The 18,696-nt window shown below is 40.6% G+C and overlaps 1 protein-coding gene across 1 annotated transcript in view; it reads left to right on the top strand.

Moving 5' to 3' along the window:
- Nucleotides 1-16,278, top strand: part of LOC126092710 (neural-cadherin-like) — a 278,129-nt gene extending 261,851 nt beyond the window's left edge. Inside the window, exons 23-25 of the mRNA XM_049908433.1 lie at nucleotides 11,807-12,048; nucleotides 12,196-12,396; nucleotides 16,238-16,278. Of these exons, the coding sequence (XP_049764390.1) occupies nucleotides 11,807-12,048; nucleotides 12,196-12,396; nucleotides 16,238-16,278 (484 nt within the window). The remainder of the gene's footprint in view (nucleotides 1-11,806; nucleotides 12,049-12,195; nucleotides 12,397-16,237) is intronic.
- The last annotated feature ends 2,418 nt before the right edge of the window (nucleotides 16,279-18,696 follow it).

Raw genomic sequence — 18,696 nt, 5'->3', positions numbered from 1 at the left:
AAACAGTCAGTCTTTGATTGGCACACACAACTTTTTTTATGTTCCTGACTTGAGCATCGTTGGTAGATGTCGAAGGGCATCTTGAACAAGGATCATTTTTAACTTCCATCAGAACATTTTTAAAACATGTGAACCATTTGTTACACCAAGTACAGCTTAAGCACTCATCACCTTAGGCTTCCTGCATCATTTTTTCACACAAAATTTAATGCAGACACATTGCTCCTCTAACTCTGCCATCTCGAAATTCACAACCTGTGCATCACAACATTCTACTCAATACAGCAGTGAACAATAACTAGCAGACATACAACAATGAAACTTCTGGCAGTTACACATTAAACACAGGTGTGTGCATAGATGCAAGCCAAATTTCGCTCCAACACACCATTGGTGTGAAATTACGAATGTTCCGGGAATTTTTTGAACAGACCTCATATTTATATAGCTATTCCAATCTCACATAGGTAAACTATCAAAATTTTACTGACCTATAAATTTTTTTTTTTTTCATATGAGTGACGTGACTCCTGTAGCAGGGAAAAGAAGGGGACTAACAGGAAGGTGCTCCTATCAAAGTGCAGAAAAGGCAAATATGCTCCTCCAGAATGAGATTTTCACTCTGCAGCAGATTGTGCGCTGATATGAAACTTCCTGGCAGATTAAAACTGTCTGCCAGACCGAGACTCGAACTCGGGACCTTTGCCTTTCGCAGGCAAGTGCTCTACCATCTGAGCTATCCAAGCACAACTCATGACCCGTCCTCACAGCTTTGCTTCTGCCAGTACCTCATCTCCTACCTTCCAAACTTTACAGAAGCTCTGCTGCAAACCTTGCAGAACTAGCACTCCTGAAATAAAGGATATTGCAGAGACATGGCTTAGCCACAGCCTGGGGGATGTTTCCAGAATGATATTTTCACTCTGCAGTGGAGTATGTGCTGATATGAAACTTCCTAGCAGATTAAAACTGTGTGCTGTAACGAGACTCGAACTCGGGACCTTGGCCTTTCACGGGGAAGTGCTCTACCATCTGAGCTACCAAAGTACGACTCGCACCCGGTACTCACAGCTTTACTTCTGCCAGTACCTCGTCTCCTACCTTCCAAACTTTACAGAAGCTCTCCTGCGATATCAGCGCAGACTCCGCTGCAGAGTGAAAATCTCATTCTGGAAACATCCCCCAGGCTGTGGCTAAGCCATGTGTCTCCGCAATATCCTTTCTTTCAGGAATGCTAGTTCTGCAAGGTTCGCAGCAGAGCTTCTGTAAAGTTTGGAAGGTAGGAGACGAGTCACTGGCAGAAGCAAAGCTGTGAGGACGGGGCATGAGTTGTGCTTGGGTAGCTCAGACGGTAGAGCACTTGTCCGCGAAAAGCAAAGGTCCCGAGTTCGAGTCTCAGTCCGGCACACAGTTTTAATCTGCCAGGAAGTTTCAAATATGCTCCTGTTTATAAGACTCTGACTGAAAAGTGTAGTACCAGTGGCCTCTTTCTACTTTCCTCAGCACCTCTAACATTTTTCCCAAAAATTTGGTATGTAAACACTTCCATATTTTTTATGCTGAAATAGAAGTGCACAGTGGCAGTGGGAAAGAGGCGGAAAAACAATAAGAACAGAACTGAAGTTTATTGTCTTATAACATAAAATTTCAAGTCATTGACTTAGTGTTTGGGAGACTCATCAAAACACAACAATTTATTTACAGTTTTCCTTAAAAAAAAACACTAATACAATATACTGTACTGAATACATAATTGATACACAACGATCAGATTTTTTTTAAAATATTGGACTATAAGATACTAAGTAAGTGTCCTCTCATGCTGATATTCAGTATCTATGAACTCTTCAGCTGAATAGTAACATTTCTGCACCAGTTTTTCATACTAGATTTTTTTCAATGTTTCTGGATTAATACTGAGCAAGTCTTTTTCTTTCATCTTGTGAATTTTAATACCAATGTATTGCTAGAGTTTGAGCATAAATTTTCAGCAATGGGTGGACAGCATAAAATTGTTTTGATTTCTGGTGTATTGGAAGACAGTAGACAGTGAATGTGGTATATGCATAGTGAAAGAGACAATGGCAGTACGAGAGAAAGAGAGGAACACAGTGGCAGTGGAACATAGTTGATAGGGGCAGAACAGTGCTAGCAAAAAAATGGTTTCAGCGAGAGAGAAACAAATAGGAAGATAAAGTGGAAGAGGGTGGGAGTCAGTGATAATGACAGACGGATTGCAAGACAATGACAACAAGAAAGAGAGAGACAGTGATAGTTTGAAGAGACAGCAGAGCAAGAAAGACATAGTGACAGTGAGAGGAGACAATAACAGTAGTAGTAGTAGGACAGAATGAAATAGGCAGTGGCTGTGAGACAAGAGACAGTGACAGTTAGAGAGACACAAAGGGATAATGACAATTAGCTGGGCTGCATGAGTATGTGAGAATGGGCATGAGGGAGTGGATGGGTATGAATGACATGCATAGATGGCCTAGTGGGTGCAAGTGAGTTACAGTTATGGCAGCTTTTGGAAGTGAGAGGTGAGTTGCATGTTAGAAAGAGTGCAAATATGTTCACAAGCCAAAATTTTTGGGAAAATTTGTAAAGGTGCTGAGGAAGGTAGAATGAGGCAGCTGGTGTCCACTTTTCAATCAGAGTCTTTTAATAAACAGGAGCCTAGTTGCCTTTTTGTGCTCTGATAGGAGTATTTTAACTGCTGGTTATTGTATATGGCAACATTCTGAACATTTGTGTAACTGACTACACACATGCATGTAAGTGTGCGCGTGCCCCCCCCCCTCCCCCCCACGCGCTAACACACACACACACAGACAGAGAGAGAGAGAGAGAGAGAGAGAATTAATTTATTGAAAAGTTGCTCTGTGAATTAAACCAAGCTTTCAAGTAGAAAATATTTTCATTGGTTTTTAATGGATCTGTTTTAGTGCAGATTTTCTTTTGGTGTGTCACTGTATTTATTAAATGGCTGTATGTTTTTAAATAAACACAAATATTGTCACTGCCCAATAATATTATGGAGTACGAATCAATAACAACAGTTTACTAATATCACAAGTGAACATATTAATAAAAATGCCAAGTGTCGGCTTGAAATGTATGAAAGTAAATAGGTATACTGTATATCCAAAAACAAGAGCTGTCATAAGAGTAACAACAGTACAGAAAAAGAGAAGCTTTAAATCATGCAGGTGCAAAATATTGATTGCAGATTGAATAAAGAAACTAAAAAGTGAGAAACAGAAAGATATTTAACAGAAGTGTATTAAAAAACTAGAAACCGGCCTTGATTGCGAAAAAAGCACCTAGTGTTAACCTAGGTTTCGGCGCAGATAACTACACCTTCTTCAGAACAATAAAACCCACAAGTGCCTAAGAAGACCTTTCTCAATGATTAAAAGAACACCAAAGCTATACTTTATAAATGAAAAAAAGGGAAAACACAAACAGTACATATGTACAAAGTCTAAGCCACTACTTAACTTAATGGTGTAACCTCCACCTCACACCGGCCTATGTTCGATGGGCCATGACCTGCCATAAACTGCAGCTACAAATGGTTGATCACTTACTTTTAACAGAAGTAGTTTGTGGACCTACTACTGAACTGAATCCAGGAAAACACCAGTAATATCTGTGGATAGCATGGCAAAATTTATGAGTGAAATAAAGAAATTTATGTTGACCAACTCATCCTACTCTGGTAGAGGATATACAGGGAGTAACTAAATTCTCTATACAGATATTGAGAACAGATTCCTTACACCAAAACAAGAAAAAAATCTAGTAAATGTAGGCTCTAAAATGCATACCTTAAGAGTATGAATACATGTTCATCTCAGGTATTGTGAAACACATCTCTTGTATTGCAAACTCTCTACATTCTATATTTTGGGAGGAGGTAGTATGGACCAGAACAAGAAAAGAATGTCCAGTAAACATGCACTTTAAAATGCATACCTTAAGAGCTATGAGCATTTTTTCAGTAGAAGAGATGTGTTTCGTGGTACAAAGATGAGCAAGTGCTCATAGCTCTTGGAGTATGCATTTTAAAGCCCATGTTTATTGGACACTGTCATCTTGTTTTGGTATAAGGAACCTGTACTCAAAGCCTGTAAAAGGAATTTAGTTGCACCCTGTACATACACTGCCTGACAAAAAAAAAAAGCGAAGAACCCAGAAGGGAAGAAGGAAGTGAAATTAAACTTTGGGAGTTCAGAAAGTATGTGATGTTAAATGAATGATTACAAAATTGAGTCAATTTTACAAAGAACCTGGCAGTATAAGTCCACTTATCAGTATGTGTTGCTCCCCTTCTGGTCTGGATGCAAGTAGTGATTCGACTGGGAAGGGTGTCATAAAGCTGTTATATCCTCTACTGACGCAACCTGGCCCAGGTATGCAGTAACTAGTCCTTGATATCTTGGTTACTGGCACCTGGGGTGGAACTGATGTCCAAACTGATCCCACCTATTCTATCAGAGACAGATATGGGGGATCTTGCTGGCCATAGGAGTATTTCAACATCATGGAGAGACATGAAAACTAGTACTTGTTCCGCATAGTCAGTGCGTACACAGCTTTTCCACTAGAGCGCACCCCGCTAAGCACAACAGTGCAGGTGCAGCGCTCGTCCATCTCTGCACTATGAAATGGCGCTGCCATAGAGACGGACCAAATTCTGCTTCCGCCGATCCACGTATTAATATGTAACGCAGCCAATGAGATTGCTGCTAATGTAGAACCTTTTCTCCTCACGGATCACACTCGCACAGTGATACATGAACGCGCGAGGTATTATAATGAGAGTACAGACCTGCAATTAGTCAGTCTGCATCAGTCTGTACCAGTCTGTACGAGTTCTACATTTGTCTGTACCAGTCTATAGTCAAGTTTCAGTGTGCGCCTAATAAGATTACCATATTCCTGTACATAGCCATGAAGATAAATGTATAGACACTTTTGTCAAGTATCAGAGATATATGTGAGAATAAGATTAACGTACAAATACCAAAGGAACTTCAGATTGTCAATTGTAAATAGCAACCAGAACCAAGTTAAGTAATTTTTATGCTTGTTATTATTTTAATGAATGAGTGTGAAAATTAATCAAGTTCTGTTTAAAGTTGGTCACCGTCAATCTGCTACTCTAAGAGTGCAAGTGGCATTTCTATTGTCTGACCTAACGGCAGAAGATAAACACGCCATATAAGACCATGAAACATATTGCTGACACTTGCCTACTTCGTTAGAGCGACAAGTCAAATAACCTGATGGTGTGTGTACTGAAGGTCTTACAGTACACACACCACAGTACTACAATACTGTCACACGTGAGGTAACACATGAGGATGCAAGATGTCCATAATGTACCATTGTGTGTCAGACTTGCCTCAGTCACTACCAGTCATGACCTGAAGTCATACCTGATGGTTTCTCACACCATGATGCCAGGAGTAATGCTGCTGTGTCTCTCCAAAACATTGGAAGAATGGGAGCCCTTCACAGATCATTGCCATAATCACCAGTGATTGTCATCAGGGATAGCACAGAGCTGTGATTCATTGCTGTCCACAATGAGACACCATTCATCAGTAATCCATGCTTCCTGGTCATGCCACCATCCCAAACAGAGCTACTCGTGTTGTGGTGTGAGCAGTGGCCTATGCATTGAACAATAATCCCTACTCTGGCTTCTGCTAGTCTCTAACCAAAGGTCCAGGATGACACAGAACATTGCAGGAAGCCCACTACTTGTTATGGGATGGCAGGTGCAGATTTGAAGGGGTTATGATGTGACAAGTGGAAAATACAGTAATCTTCCCTTGTGGTCAGACACAGTCAACCGGAACCTTGACAAGAAGTATGCCTGTCCTCATGTGGGAACATGCAGTCCAACTTTAGGACCACTGTCACATCTGAGTACAGCATGATTCAACCACCTGGCCTAACAGAGGCCCACAATGAGGGCACTTTCAGCACCTGTCAGGTGCTCCTAACGCCATCTTATACAAGTACGCAGCACCTCTGTGTCCTTCACAGTGATCATTCAGCATCTAACAAAAATGAACAACGCTAATGCACTCTGATGGAAATTATACCAGTTGCAGAGAATTGCAACTCTAATCAATTTTGTACTGACCCGTGGTGTGTATTTGTACGAAGTTACATTGAAATCTGAAGTCTACTGAGTGCTTCACTTTCTTTGTCACTTAGTGTACATGGATTTATGAAACTAATGTATGTAGTTACAGTAAGATTTGCATTGGCATTAAAATATCATAGAATTTCAAGCCTTAAGCCACTGAATTATATTAAATTTAAAAATCTATGTCTTCCTTTTCCCCACAACGCAGAGATTCACTTACATGAAATCTATGGAGTATGATTTATCTAACATTTTTCATTGTTTATATTTGCCTGGCCTGCATCTTCTTTGAGAAATTAGGCCATATGGGAGATAATACATAATAAATACAACTGCTGTTGGTCCTCTGTCCAAAGACTGGTTTGATACAGCTCTCAACGCTACTCTATTCTGTGCAGGCCTCTTCATCTCTGAATAGCCAGTGCAGCCTACATCATTCTGAATCTACTTACTGTATTCATCTCTTGGTCTCCCTCTACATTTTTACCCCCCCCCCCCTCCCCCCCACACACACACACTTCCCACCAGTACTAAATTGGCAATTCCTTGATGTTGCAAAATGTGCCCTATCAACCTATCCCTTCTTCTAGTCAGACTATGCCACAAATTTCCTTTCTTCCCATCCAATCTTCAGCATTCTACTGTAGCACCTCATTCCAAAAGCTTCTATTCTCTTCTTGTCTAAAGTGTTTATTGTCTACGTTTCACTTCCATACACGGCTACACTCCACACAGATACATTCAGAAAAAACTTCCTGACACTTAAATCTATTTTTAATTTATCTTCTTCAGAAACACTTTTCTTGCCACTGCCAGTCTACATTTTGTATCCTCTCTATTTTGGACATCATTAGTTACTTTGCTGCCCAAATAGCAAAACTCTTTTTCTACTTTAAGTGTCCCATTTCCTAATCTAATTCCCACTGCGTCACCTGATTTTTTTTACTACGTTTCATTATCTTTGTTTTGCTTTTGTTGATGTTCGTCCTGTATCCTCATTTCAAGAAACTGTCCATTTTGTTCAAATGCTCTTCCAAGTCCTTTGCTGTCTCTCACAGAATTGCTATATCCTCAGAAAATCTCAAAGTTTTCATTTCTGTTCCCTAAACTTTAATTCCTACTCCAAATTTTTCTTTTGTTTCCTTTACTGTTTGGTCAGTGTACAGATTGAATAACATCAGGGACAAGCTACAACCCTGTCTCACTCCATTCTCAACCACTGCTTCTCTTTCATGCCACTTGACTCTCATAACTACCATTTGGTTACTGTACAAGTTGTAAATAACCCCTCACTCCCTGTGTTTTACCCCTGCTACTACCAGAATTTCAAAAAGAAAGTTGCAGTCAGCATTGTCGAAAGCTTTCAGTAAGTCTACAAATGCTCTAAAGGCAGGCTTACATTTCCTTAACCTATGTTCTAAGAGAAGTCGTAAGGTCATTATTGCTTCACATGTTCATACATTTCTCTGGAATTCAAACTGCTCTTCCCCAAGGTTGCCTTCTACCACTCTTTCCATTCTTCTTCTGTAAAGAATTTGTGTTAGTATTTTGCAACCATGATTTATGAAACTGATAGTTCAGTAATATTCACACCTATGAGCACCTGCTTTCTTGACATTCTTCTTGAAGTCTGAGGTTATTTTGCATACAGCTTGCACACCAGATGGAAAAGTTTTGTCATGATGGGTTCTCCCAAGGTTATCAGTAGTTCTAATGGTATGTCATCTACTCCCAGGGGCCTTGTTTCGACTTGCTCTGTCAAATTCTTCTCACAGCATCATGTCTCCTATCTCAGCTACATCCCCTTCTGTTTCAATAATATTGCCTACAATTTCATGTCCCTTGTGTAGATCCTCTATATACTCCTTCCATCTCAGCTTTTCCTTCTTTGCTAAGGAATGGTTTTCAGTCTGAGCTCTTGATGTTCATACAGCTGCTTCTCTTTTCTCCAAAGGCCTATTTACTTTTTGAGTAAGCAAGATCTATCTTTTCCCTAGTTATATATGCTTCTAAATCCTTATATTTGTCCTCTAGCCATATCTGCTGAACCATTTTGCACTTCCTGTCAGTCTTATTTTTTAGTCATTTGTAGTCCATTTTGCCAGCTTCAGTTACTGCATTTTTATGTTTTCTCCTTTCATCAGCTAAATTCAGTATCTCCAGTGTTGTCCAAGGATTTATACTTGGCCTTTTCTATTTCCCTATTTGCTCCTCTGCTGCCTTCACTATTTCATCTCTCAAAGCTACCCATTCATCTTCTTGTATCCCTTTCTCCTATTCTTGTAAATCATGGACTAATTCTCCCTTTGAAACTCTCAGTAACCTCTGGTTCTTTCAACATATCTATGTCCCATTCTTAATTCCCTGCCTCTTTGCAGTTTCTTGAGTTTTAATCTACAGTTCATACCAATAAATTGTGATCAGAGTTCACTTCTGCCCCTGGAAGTGTCTTACAATTTAAAATATGGTTCCTACATCTCTGTCTTACCATTACATAATCAATCTGAAACCTTACAGTGTCTCCAGATCTTTTTCACATGTACAACCTCCTTTCATGGTTCTTAAACCAGATGTTAGCAATGATTAAATCTCGCTCTGTGCAAAATTCTACCATGCAGCTTCCTCTTTCATTCCTTTCTCCCAGTCTATGGTCACCTATAAGTTTTCCTTATCCTCCTTTTCCTACTATCAAATTCCAGTCACCCATCACTATTAAAGTTTCATCTCCCTTAACTATATGAATAATTTCCTTTCTTTCATCATATATTTCCTCAACCTCTTCATCATCTACAGAGCTAGTTGGCATATAAACTTGTACTATTGTGGCGGGTGTGGGCTTCATGTCTGCCTTGGCTACAATGAGTTCACTATGCTGTTTATAGTAGTTTAACTGCATTCCCATTTCCTTATTCATTATTGAACTTACTCCTGCATTACTGCTATTTTATTTTGTATTTATAACCCTGTATTCACCTGACCAGGAGTCATGTTACACCTGCCACTGAACTTCACGAATTTGCATGGTATCTAACTGTAACCTATCCATTTCCCTTTTTAAATTTTCTAACGTACCTGCCTGATTAGGGATCTAACATCCATACTCTAACGATAGACGCCAGTTTTATTTCTACTGATGATGTCATCCCTCTCTATAGATCCTGCCCCGAGATCCCATTGGGGACTATTTTACCTTCAGAATATTTTACCCAAGAGAATGCCATAATCATTTGACCATACAGTAGACCTGCATGTCCTCAGGAAAATTTATGGCTGTAGCTTACCCTTGCTTTCAGCCATTCACAGTACAAGCAAAACAAAGCTGTTTTGGTTGATGTTACAAGGCCAGATCAGTCAATCATCAAGCAACCACTGAAAATGCTACTGCGCCTCTTCAAGAGCCATACATTTTTCTGCTCTCTCAATAGATACCCTCTGTTGTGGTTGCACGTATACTATGGCTACCTGTATCACTGACACAGACAAGCCTCCCCACCAATGGCAAGGGCCCTGGTTCATGGGGGGAGGGAGATACAACTAGAAAATGAATTTATGGATGGGTATTAGCAAGAACAATGAAAGAAAATGTGTGTAGATGGTCATTAAAGTGAGAGATTGCAGAATCAAGAAAAATGTCACAACTCTGAGGGAAAGTGCAAGTTGAGTAAGAGGAAATGAACTCCTGCAGAAAACTGAGACCCTCAGACTTCCCATGGATATCAGGAAAAATAACAATCATCTATAAGCAGATAAATTGGAGACAGTGTTCAGGCAAAAGGAAAGCAATCTGTAGGCAACTTATAGCCCAGTTTCCTTTGAGGAAGCTGCCTATTCTCATCCTATCCAAATAAAGAAAACATGCTTATTTTGCACTTATTTAAGAAATTTATTTACTTGGATAGATAAAAAATCTACCCACCAAGTGGTGGCAGAACACACACATAAAAGACTGTTATGATCGGCAAGCTTTTGGAGCCAGTGGCTTCTTCCTCAGGCAGGAGGGCTGAAGAGGAAGGAAGAAGGGTGAAGGAGAAGGATTGGAGAGGTCTAGGGAAAGGGATAGATTTTGGGAAAGTCCACCAGAACCACAGATCAGGGGACACTTACCGTATGGAATGAGAAGGAAAGACTGATCATACGAGATTTGAAAACCTGAGAGCTTAAAGGTGGAAGACAGGGTAATATACAAGACAGAGATTGTCTACCACCTTTAAGCTCTCAGGTTTTCAAATCTTGTCCAATACAGTCCCCAACAATCAGTCTTTCTTTCTCATCCTGTACAATAAGTCTCCCCTCACCCGCAATTCTGGGTGACTTTCCCAAAATCTACCCCTTTTCCTAGACCTCTCCAGTCATTCTTCTCCACCCTTCTTCCTTCCCCTTCAACGCTTCTTCCTGAAGAAGGAGCCACTGGCTCTTAGAGCTTGCTAATCACAACATTCTTTTATGTGTGTGTTCTGCCACTGCTTGGTGAGTAGAGTTTTTATCTATCCAATTACATAATTTGAATATAATAGAGGGAAACATTCCACGTGGGAAAAATATATCTAAAAACAAAGATGATGAGACCTACCAAACAAAAGCGCTGGCAGGTCGATAGACACACAAACAAACACAAACATACACACAAAATTCAAGCTTTCACAACAAACGGTTGCTTCATCAGGAAAGAGGGAAGGAGAGGGAAAGACGAAAGGATGTGGGTTTTAAGGGAGAGGGTAAGGAGTCATTCCAATCCTGGGAGCGGAAAGACTTACCTTAGGGGGAAAAAAGGACAGGTATACACTCGCACACACACACATATCCATCTGCACATCTGTCCTTTTTTCCCCCTAATGTAAGTCTTTCCGCTCCCGGGATTGGAATGACTCCTTACACTCTCCCTTAAAACCCACATCCTTTCGTCTTTCCCTCTCCTTCCCTCTTCCCTGACGAAGCAACCTTTTGTTGCGAAAGCTTGAATTTTGTGTGTATGTTTGTGTTTGTTTGTGTGTCTATCGACCTACCAGCGCTTTTGTTTGGTAAGTCTCATCATCTTTGTTTTTAGATACAATTACATAATTTTATCAATAATTGATTGTTTTTTTGTTATTTAAGAACTTTGTGATCAAAACTGGCATGTAGCCAATTGAGACACTTCACTGCCTTAGGAATCAATGCTAAGATTAATTTCTTGGGGTATTTTCCTTTGTTTTTTGAAACTGTTGAAATCTTGCAAGGTAAACTGTAGGCTATATGACAGCTGAGAAACACAACTATTCATTTACAGATTGTCTTCCATAAACCTTTTAGAGTGTACAAGTTAGAGAAATGTGTAACAAGGACAATATAGCCTATTATAAACTACCTATTTATCTTAGACTATCATTGATGAAGAAAGGGCTGGTAACCAAAGAAGGTATTTGATTTCTTTCCCAGGGAAGCATATGAGTATCTCCTTTCTCATTCACTGTAGTCAGTAAATCACAGTTAAAACATTGTATGTGACAATTGTACTGTTTGTAAGACATTACACTGCATTACTCTCCTGTACTGGCATTTTATTCTATTTTCAATATGTAACTATTAAACATTTTATTTGTTATTTCACAAGCTGGACTAAAATTGTATAGGGAATAAATGTTTCCAAACATTCATTTTCAGTTGTGGCCCTAATAGACAGTTTGATGCTGACCAAAAAATCTGCACTGATAATAATGAATGCCTTGGGAAACCATGTCAAAATGGTGGAACATGTGTCAATCAGTATCCATATATCCATTATCAGTGCATGTGCCCAAAAGGTTTCTGGGGTCATCAATGTGAGCAAATGGTCAAAAATGAATCTATGAAACTTAGTTTAGCTGCGCTAGTAGCAGTTGTTGCAGCCATCACTATTATTCTTGGTAAGCTAATTCACAATAATATATTTTCATAGAAATGAATTATTATTTCAAAATAAAAACTGCATTGAATGTTTGGCTTGAAATGGGGTATTGATTTTGAGTGGACTGATACAGTAGTAATGAAACATAACCACCACTCTTTTTCAGTTCTAGCAACACTCCTTATAGTATGCAAATATAAAAAAAGTACGAAATGCAAATCAGCCACAACTAAGGAGGATATTCGTGAAAATATCATTATATATGATGATGAAGGGGGTGGTGAGGATGACATGACAGCTTTTGATATAAAACCTCTAAAAATACCAGTTAAAACCTCAGCTGTAGTTGAAACAATAGAAATAAAAAGTAAGTATAATTATATTTACATGTGATTAGCAAGAAACTCATTACATTATACAGTCCTCCTCCTTCACCCCTCTTCCTTCCCCTTCTAGCCTTCTGCTCGAAGGAGGAGCCACTGGCTCCAAAGCTTGCATAAGTATAACCTTCTTTTATGTGTGTGTTCTCCTGCCGCTGCTTGGTGAGTGATATATATTTTTTTTTTATCTAATCAATTATATTATATTGTCCTTACATTTTTGGGTGTATGACCTTAGAATTTCCTTGCAGATGTAGTATTTACAAATTGTATGTCACTCACTGTTCTCTATGGCATGAAAGAATTTGATGAAAATTTGGCCATGTGACATTGCTCTTCAAGCACTGTTTCTGCATACAGTGGGAATCACGCAAATAAATTGAATTTTCACACCCTATTTGTAAATTTACAATTCATAGACTTAGGTAGGTTTTTACTTCAGTGTACATTCCACTGCAGACAAAGTTGCATTCTCAGTTTTGTGTGCCTGTCACATCTAACTTAATTGGGGGATGAATTATGTAGCAGCCCCTACTTCCACCCCTGCTCTCATCCCCCTCCTCTCAGGGAAAGATTAGCTGGCATCTTTCCTCATTGAAAGTAGATGACCAATGCATTTATCAGAGACGAGACAAATTTTTATACATGCCATTACAAATAGTGGTGCCCACACATTCAATAAGTATTTCTCATGGGAGAAACTGATATGATTAAAGAAGCAGCAAATGATTCAGATCAATAGCAAATTCAGTTCGCAAGCAAAAAAGCAACAATAAACTATATTTTTTGAGAACTGTACATGTGGATGTACAAGTAGAGCTGTCATGCATTCCACTTATCAGATTTTTTAAATAAATTTGTTGTGAAGTGGAATATTTGTGGAGAAGTGTGTACTAAAGCATGTTTCAGAAATCATGGAAATATGGTGGGGAATAGATAACAGCAAAAACACAAATACAAATTTGATAGAGAATAAATGGTAAATGGGAGATGAAATACAGGCTGTGTTAAAGATGTATGTTTTGTGTTACATCACATGAAAGAAATCAGTACTAATAGAATGAAATTGCTGGAACACCTGATAGCAGCCATCAGCTTTGATCCGTGACGTCATCGCGACGACAGACATAGCCATATTATCTCTATCTGATACAGAAACTATAATATCACAGATTAAATACAGGTAACAAAACAAAAAAAATAAAAAATGATCAAGTAGTTTGAAGAAACACATGAAACTAACAGGATACCCACAGCAATCAGAGAATTTTTGAGCAGAGAGAAACAAAACAAATGACATTCCTGACCTAACACATAGACCCAAACAAACAAAAAATAATCAGAAATCAAAAACATATAAAGGCAATGAGAAAGTCACACAATTCAGTAAATTTACATTCAGTTAACCTTTTCAGGTATTATGAACTATACAATACCAAGCAATGAGTAATTCTGCAAAAACTGGTATCAAACGTGTCATTAAATGAAAAACAAAAACTCACTGCAAATTCTGGTATTGAAAACTTCAACTGACCTATAAAGCTGGAAGAAGGTCCTCAATGCTAAGAATCCAAAATTTGCTGTAAAAACTGGTATCAAATAGTTCACTTTACCTTTATAGTTGGAATGAAGTCCACAATCCCGAGAAACCAGATCTCACTGCTAAAACCTACACTCCTGGAAATGGAAAAAAGAACACATTGACACCGGTGTGTCAGACCCACCATACTTGCTCCGGACACTGCGAGAGGGCTGTACAAGCAATGATCACACGCACGGCGCAGCGGACACACCAGGAACCGCGGTGTTGGCTGTCGAATGGCGCTAGCTGTGCAGCATTTGTGCACCGCCGCTGTCAGTGTCAGCCAGTTTGCCATGGCATACGGAGCTCCATTGCAGTCTTTAACACTGGTAGCATGCCGCGACAGCGTGGACGTGAACCGTATGTGCAGTTGATGGACTTTGAGCGAGGGCGTATAATGGGCATGCGGGAGGCCGGGTGGACGTACTGCCGAATTGCTCAACACATGGGGCGTGAGGTCTCCACAGTACATCGATGTTGTCGCCAGTGGTCGGCAGAAGGTGCACGTGCCGTCGACCTGGGACCGGACCGCAGTGACGCACGGATGCACGCCAAGACCGTAGGATCCTACGCAGTGCCGTAGGGGACCGCACCGCCACTTCCCAGCAAATTAGGGACACTGTTGCTCCTGGGGTATCGGCGAGGACCATTCGCAACCGTCTCCATGAAGCTGGGCTACGGTCCCGCACACCGTTAGGCCGTCTTCCGCTCACGCCCCAACATCGTGCAGCCCGCCTCCAGTGGTGTCACGACAGGCGTGAATGGAGGGACGAATGGAGACGTGTCGTCTTCAGCGATGAGAGTCGCTTCTGCCTTGGTGCCAATGATGGTCGTATGCGTGTTTGGCGCCGTGCAGGTGAGCGCCACAATCAGGACTGCATACGACCGAGGCACACAGGGCCAACACCCGGCATCATGGTGTGGGGAGCGATCTCCTACACTGGCCGTACACCACTGGTGATCGTCGAGGGGACACTGAATAGTGCACGGTACATCCAAACCGTCATCGAACCCATCGTTCTACCATTCCTAGACCGGCAAGGGAACTTGCTGTTCCAACAGGACAATGCACGTCCGCTTGTATCCCGTGCCACCCAACGTGCTCTAGAAGGTGTAAGTCAACTACCCTGGCCAGCAAGATCTCCGGATCTGTCCCCCATTGAGCATGTTTGGGACTGGATGAAGCGTCGTCTCACGCGGTCTGCACGTCCAGCACGAACGCTGGTCCAACTGAGGCGCCAGGTGGAAATGGCATGGCAAGCCGTTCCACAGGACTACATCCAGCATCTCTACGATTGTCTCCATGGGAGAATAGCAGCCTGCATTGCTGCGAAAGGTGGATATACACTGTACTAGTGCCGACATTGTGCATGCTCTGTTGCCTGTGTCTATGTGCCTGTGGTTCTGTCAGTGTGATCATGTGATGTATCTGACCCCAGGAATGTGTCAATAAAGTTTCCCCTTCCTGGGACAATGAATTCACGGTGTTCTTATTTAAATTTCTAGGAGTGTATATCAAAAATTTCACTTGACTTACATAGTTAGAACAAAGTCCATGATACCAAGAAACCATAATACACTACAAGAAATGGTACTGAAAACATCGTTTGACAAATATAACTAGAACAAACTCCACAATACCTAACAATTATATGTTTACTTATAATAAATATCATTACTACTGAACCAGAGAAAACAACCAAAAAATTTGTATGTAGTTTCATTAACATTAATTTAAATAAAGAAATAAATTACAAGGTGCTACCCGAAATAAATGTATATGTCATACTTCTAAAAACAAACAAAAAATTAAAAACATACTTACCAAACAAAACCTGCCATTGCACAAAAATAATATGAACTAGTGAAACAAACAAACAAACAAAAATGTCATATAAAATTTAAGAATAAATCCTAAGCCAATTAAGAGAGGTTGTCTTATGTTAAAATCATATGCAGGATACTGAAATGTAGGTGAGAAGTACATCTACTAATATAAATCAGAAAAATTTCCATATGATGTGCAGAAAATTATATTTTAAAAGAAATACACAAAATATGGGAAAGTAGTTGACAACAGTGTTGCTGACTGATTAGACAAGACGATAGAACCAATGAGAAAATAGCATTTGGTAAACACCATCATCATGAATAAATAAAAATGTGGCGCAACATAAAGAAACATAGATGTGCAGAATGCTGAAATATAAAATGGAATATTACATAAAATTTAAACTGTGCCTTAGGCTCCAGCCTAACCACCACCAAGGAAACTGGAACATTCTGAAAACATTCGCCAATTGTTTTAAATGATTATTTTAATACTGATTGCTGCAGGTGAATGACCAAACTCACACATTCCAATCTAACCTAGACTTCAGACTAAACTACTGATCTATCTGTCAGCACAGCTATTTTTCTTCCATTTACATTCATTAGCTTTGCCAATTACCAACCAAACTGTAACATTCCAATTTAGCCTAGACTTCAAGCAACACTACAGATCCATCTGTCACTCCAGCCACTTTTCTTCCATACTAGTTCACATATTTACTGAGAGTAGTGCTAATTCCACCACTTTGTGACATATTTTTGTACATAATCTCCAAAGATATACATTTCAACCTCCCTAAACCACAATCCACCCACCATGAACCACTCTCCCACCACTCAACACAAAATACAAATAAAAATAAGCTAACCACAACTTTGTTCATATACACATGTGACACTATACAAATTCTTCTGAAATACCAGAGAAAATATACCTGATGCCTCTTAAGAGGAAACCCTCTATATTCATATAAAGAAGAGTTGAACAAGTCTAGACACAGCCTTACCCTCTAAAGATCTTTTAATAGCAGGCTCTGTACCCTCAGTGCTGTTAGTAAGCGCTCCTTTAGATGGATCATTGAAATGAAGATTATAATTTTAGTTCACAGAGAAGTGCTGGACTCCTTCATCAGAAGGACATTTGTCAAAAGAAATTGGATTTTATAGCCATTCCTGGTGAGATATTCTCTTTTGTAATGTTTAGTAGTACACCTTTTGACTTCTTTTGTATAATATGAATAATTTAAAAAAGGGAAAAAGAAACTTACAAGTGCATCTTTCTGTGGTTCTTATTGCTCTTTAAACACACAGTGACACAAACTTCCCTACAACATTCTTGCCATTCCACTACATATTTATTTTGAAATTCAAATGAGAAAAAATTGTTACTACATTTTTAACATGGAAGTATGTCATACTCAAAATGTTAGTGACTGGTAATCTGCTACCATCAGATCAAGAATCTCACCTTTCTTAACATTATTTGTCATGTCAATTCTTTCCATGGACATGGCACTGCCATACAAATCTATCATTTACATTCTGTTTTAGTGTTATCTACATAAATGAATAACACAGCTCACATCTTCTCTTTTGTCATGATAAAACCATTGGTCATCTGCCAGGTGATTGTTACTCTCTGGCATTTCACATTAGGTATTAGCTCTAGGTTAATTCACCTGCCCATTTCAAGAACTAAGAACGAGAACTCACAAAATTACAAGACATATATCTTTGAACAGTTGCACTAACTGGACAACTGAAAAACTAATTCCATGCGTGAGAACATGCATTCAACTACACTCATGGAAACTGAAATAAGAACACCGTGAATTCATTGTCCCAGGAAGGGGAAACTTTATTGACACATTCCTGGGGTCAGATACATCACATGATCACACTGACAGAACCACAGGCACATAGACACAGGCAACAGAGCATGCACAATGTCGGCACTAGTACAGTGTATATCCACCTTTCGCAGCAATGCAGGCTGCTATTCTCCCATGGAGACGATCGTAGAGATGCTGGATGTAGTCCTGTGGAACGGCTTGCCATGCCATTTCCACCTGGCGCCTCAGTTGGACCAGCGTTCGTGCTGGACATGCAGACCGCGTGAGACGACGCTTCATCCAGTCCCAAACATGCTCAATGGGGGACAGATCCAGAGATCTTGCTGGCCAGGGTAGTTGACTTACACCTTCTAGAGCACGTTGGGTGGCACGGGATACATGCAGATGTGCATTGTCCTGTTGGAACAGCAAGTTCCCTTGCCGGTCTAGGAATGGTAGAACGATGGGTTCGATGACGGTTTGGATGTACCGTGCACTATTCAGTGTCCCCTCGACGATCACCAGTGGTGTACGGCCAGTGTAGGAGATCGCTCCCCACACCATGATGCCGGGTGTTGGCCCTGTGTGCCTCGGTCGTATGCAGTCCTGATTGTGGCGCTCACCTGCACGGCGCCAAACACGCATACGACCATCATTGGCACCAAGGCGGAAGCGACTCTCATCACTGAAGACGACACGTCTCCATTCGTCCCTCCATTCACGCCTGTCGCGACACCACTGGAGGCGGGCTGCACGATGTTGGGGCGTGAGCGGAAGACGGCCTAACGGTGTGCGGGACCGTAGCCCAGCTTCATGGAGACGGTTGCGAATGGTCCTCGCCGATACCCCAGGAGCAACAGTGTCCCTAATTTGCTGGGAAGTGGCGGTGCGGTCCCCTACGGCACTGCGTAGGATCCTACGGTCTTGGCGTGCATCCGTGCGTCGCTGCGGTCCAGTCCCAGGTCGACGGGCACGTGCACCTTCTGCCGACCACTGACGACAACATCGATGTACTGTGGAGACCTCATGCCCCACGTGTT

This window comes from Schistocerca cancellata, chromosome 7, assembly GCF_023864275.1.
Source record: "Schistocerca cancellata isolate TAMUIC-IGC-003103 chromosome 7, iqSchCanc2.1, whole genome shotgun sequence".
NCBI lineage: Eukaryota > Metazoa > Arthropoda > Insecta > Orthoptera > Acrididae > Schistocerca > Schistocerca cancellata.
This window is presented reverse-complemented; position numbering and strand designations above follow the sequence as displayed.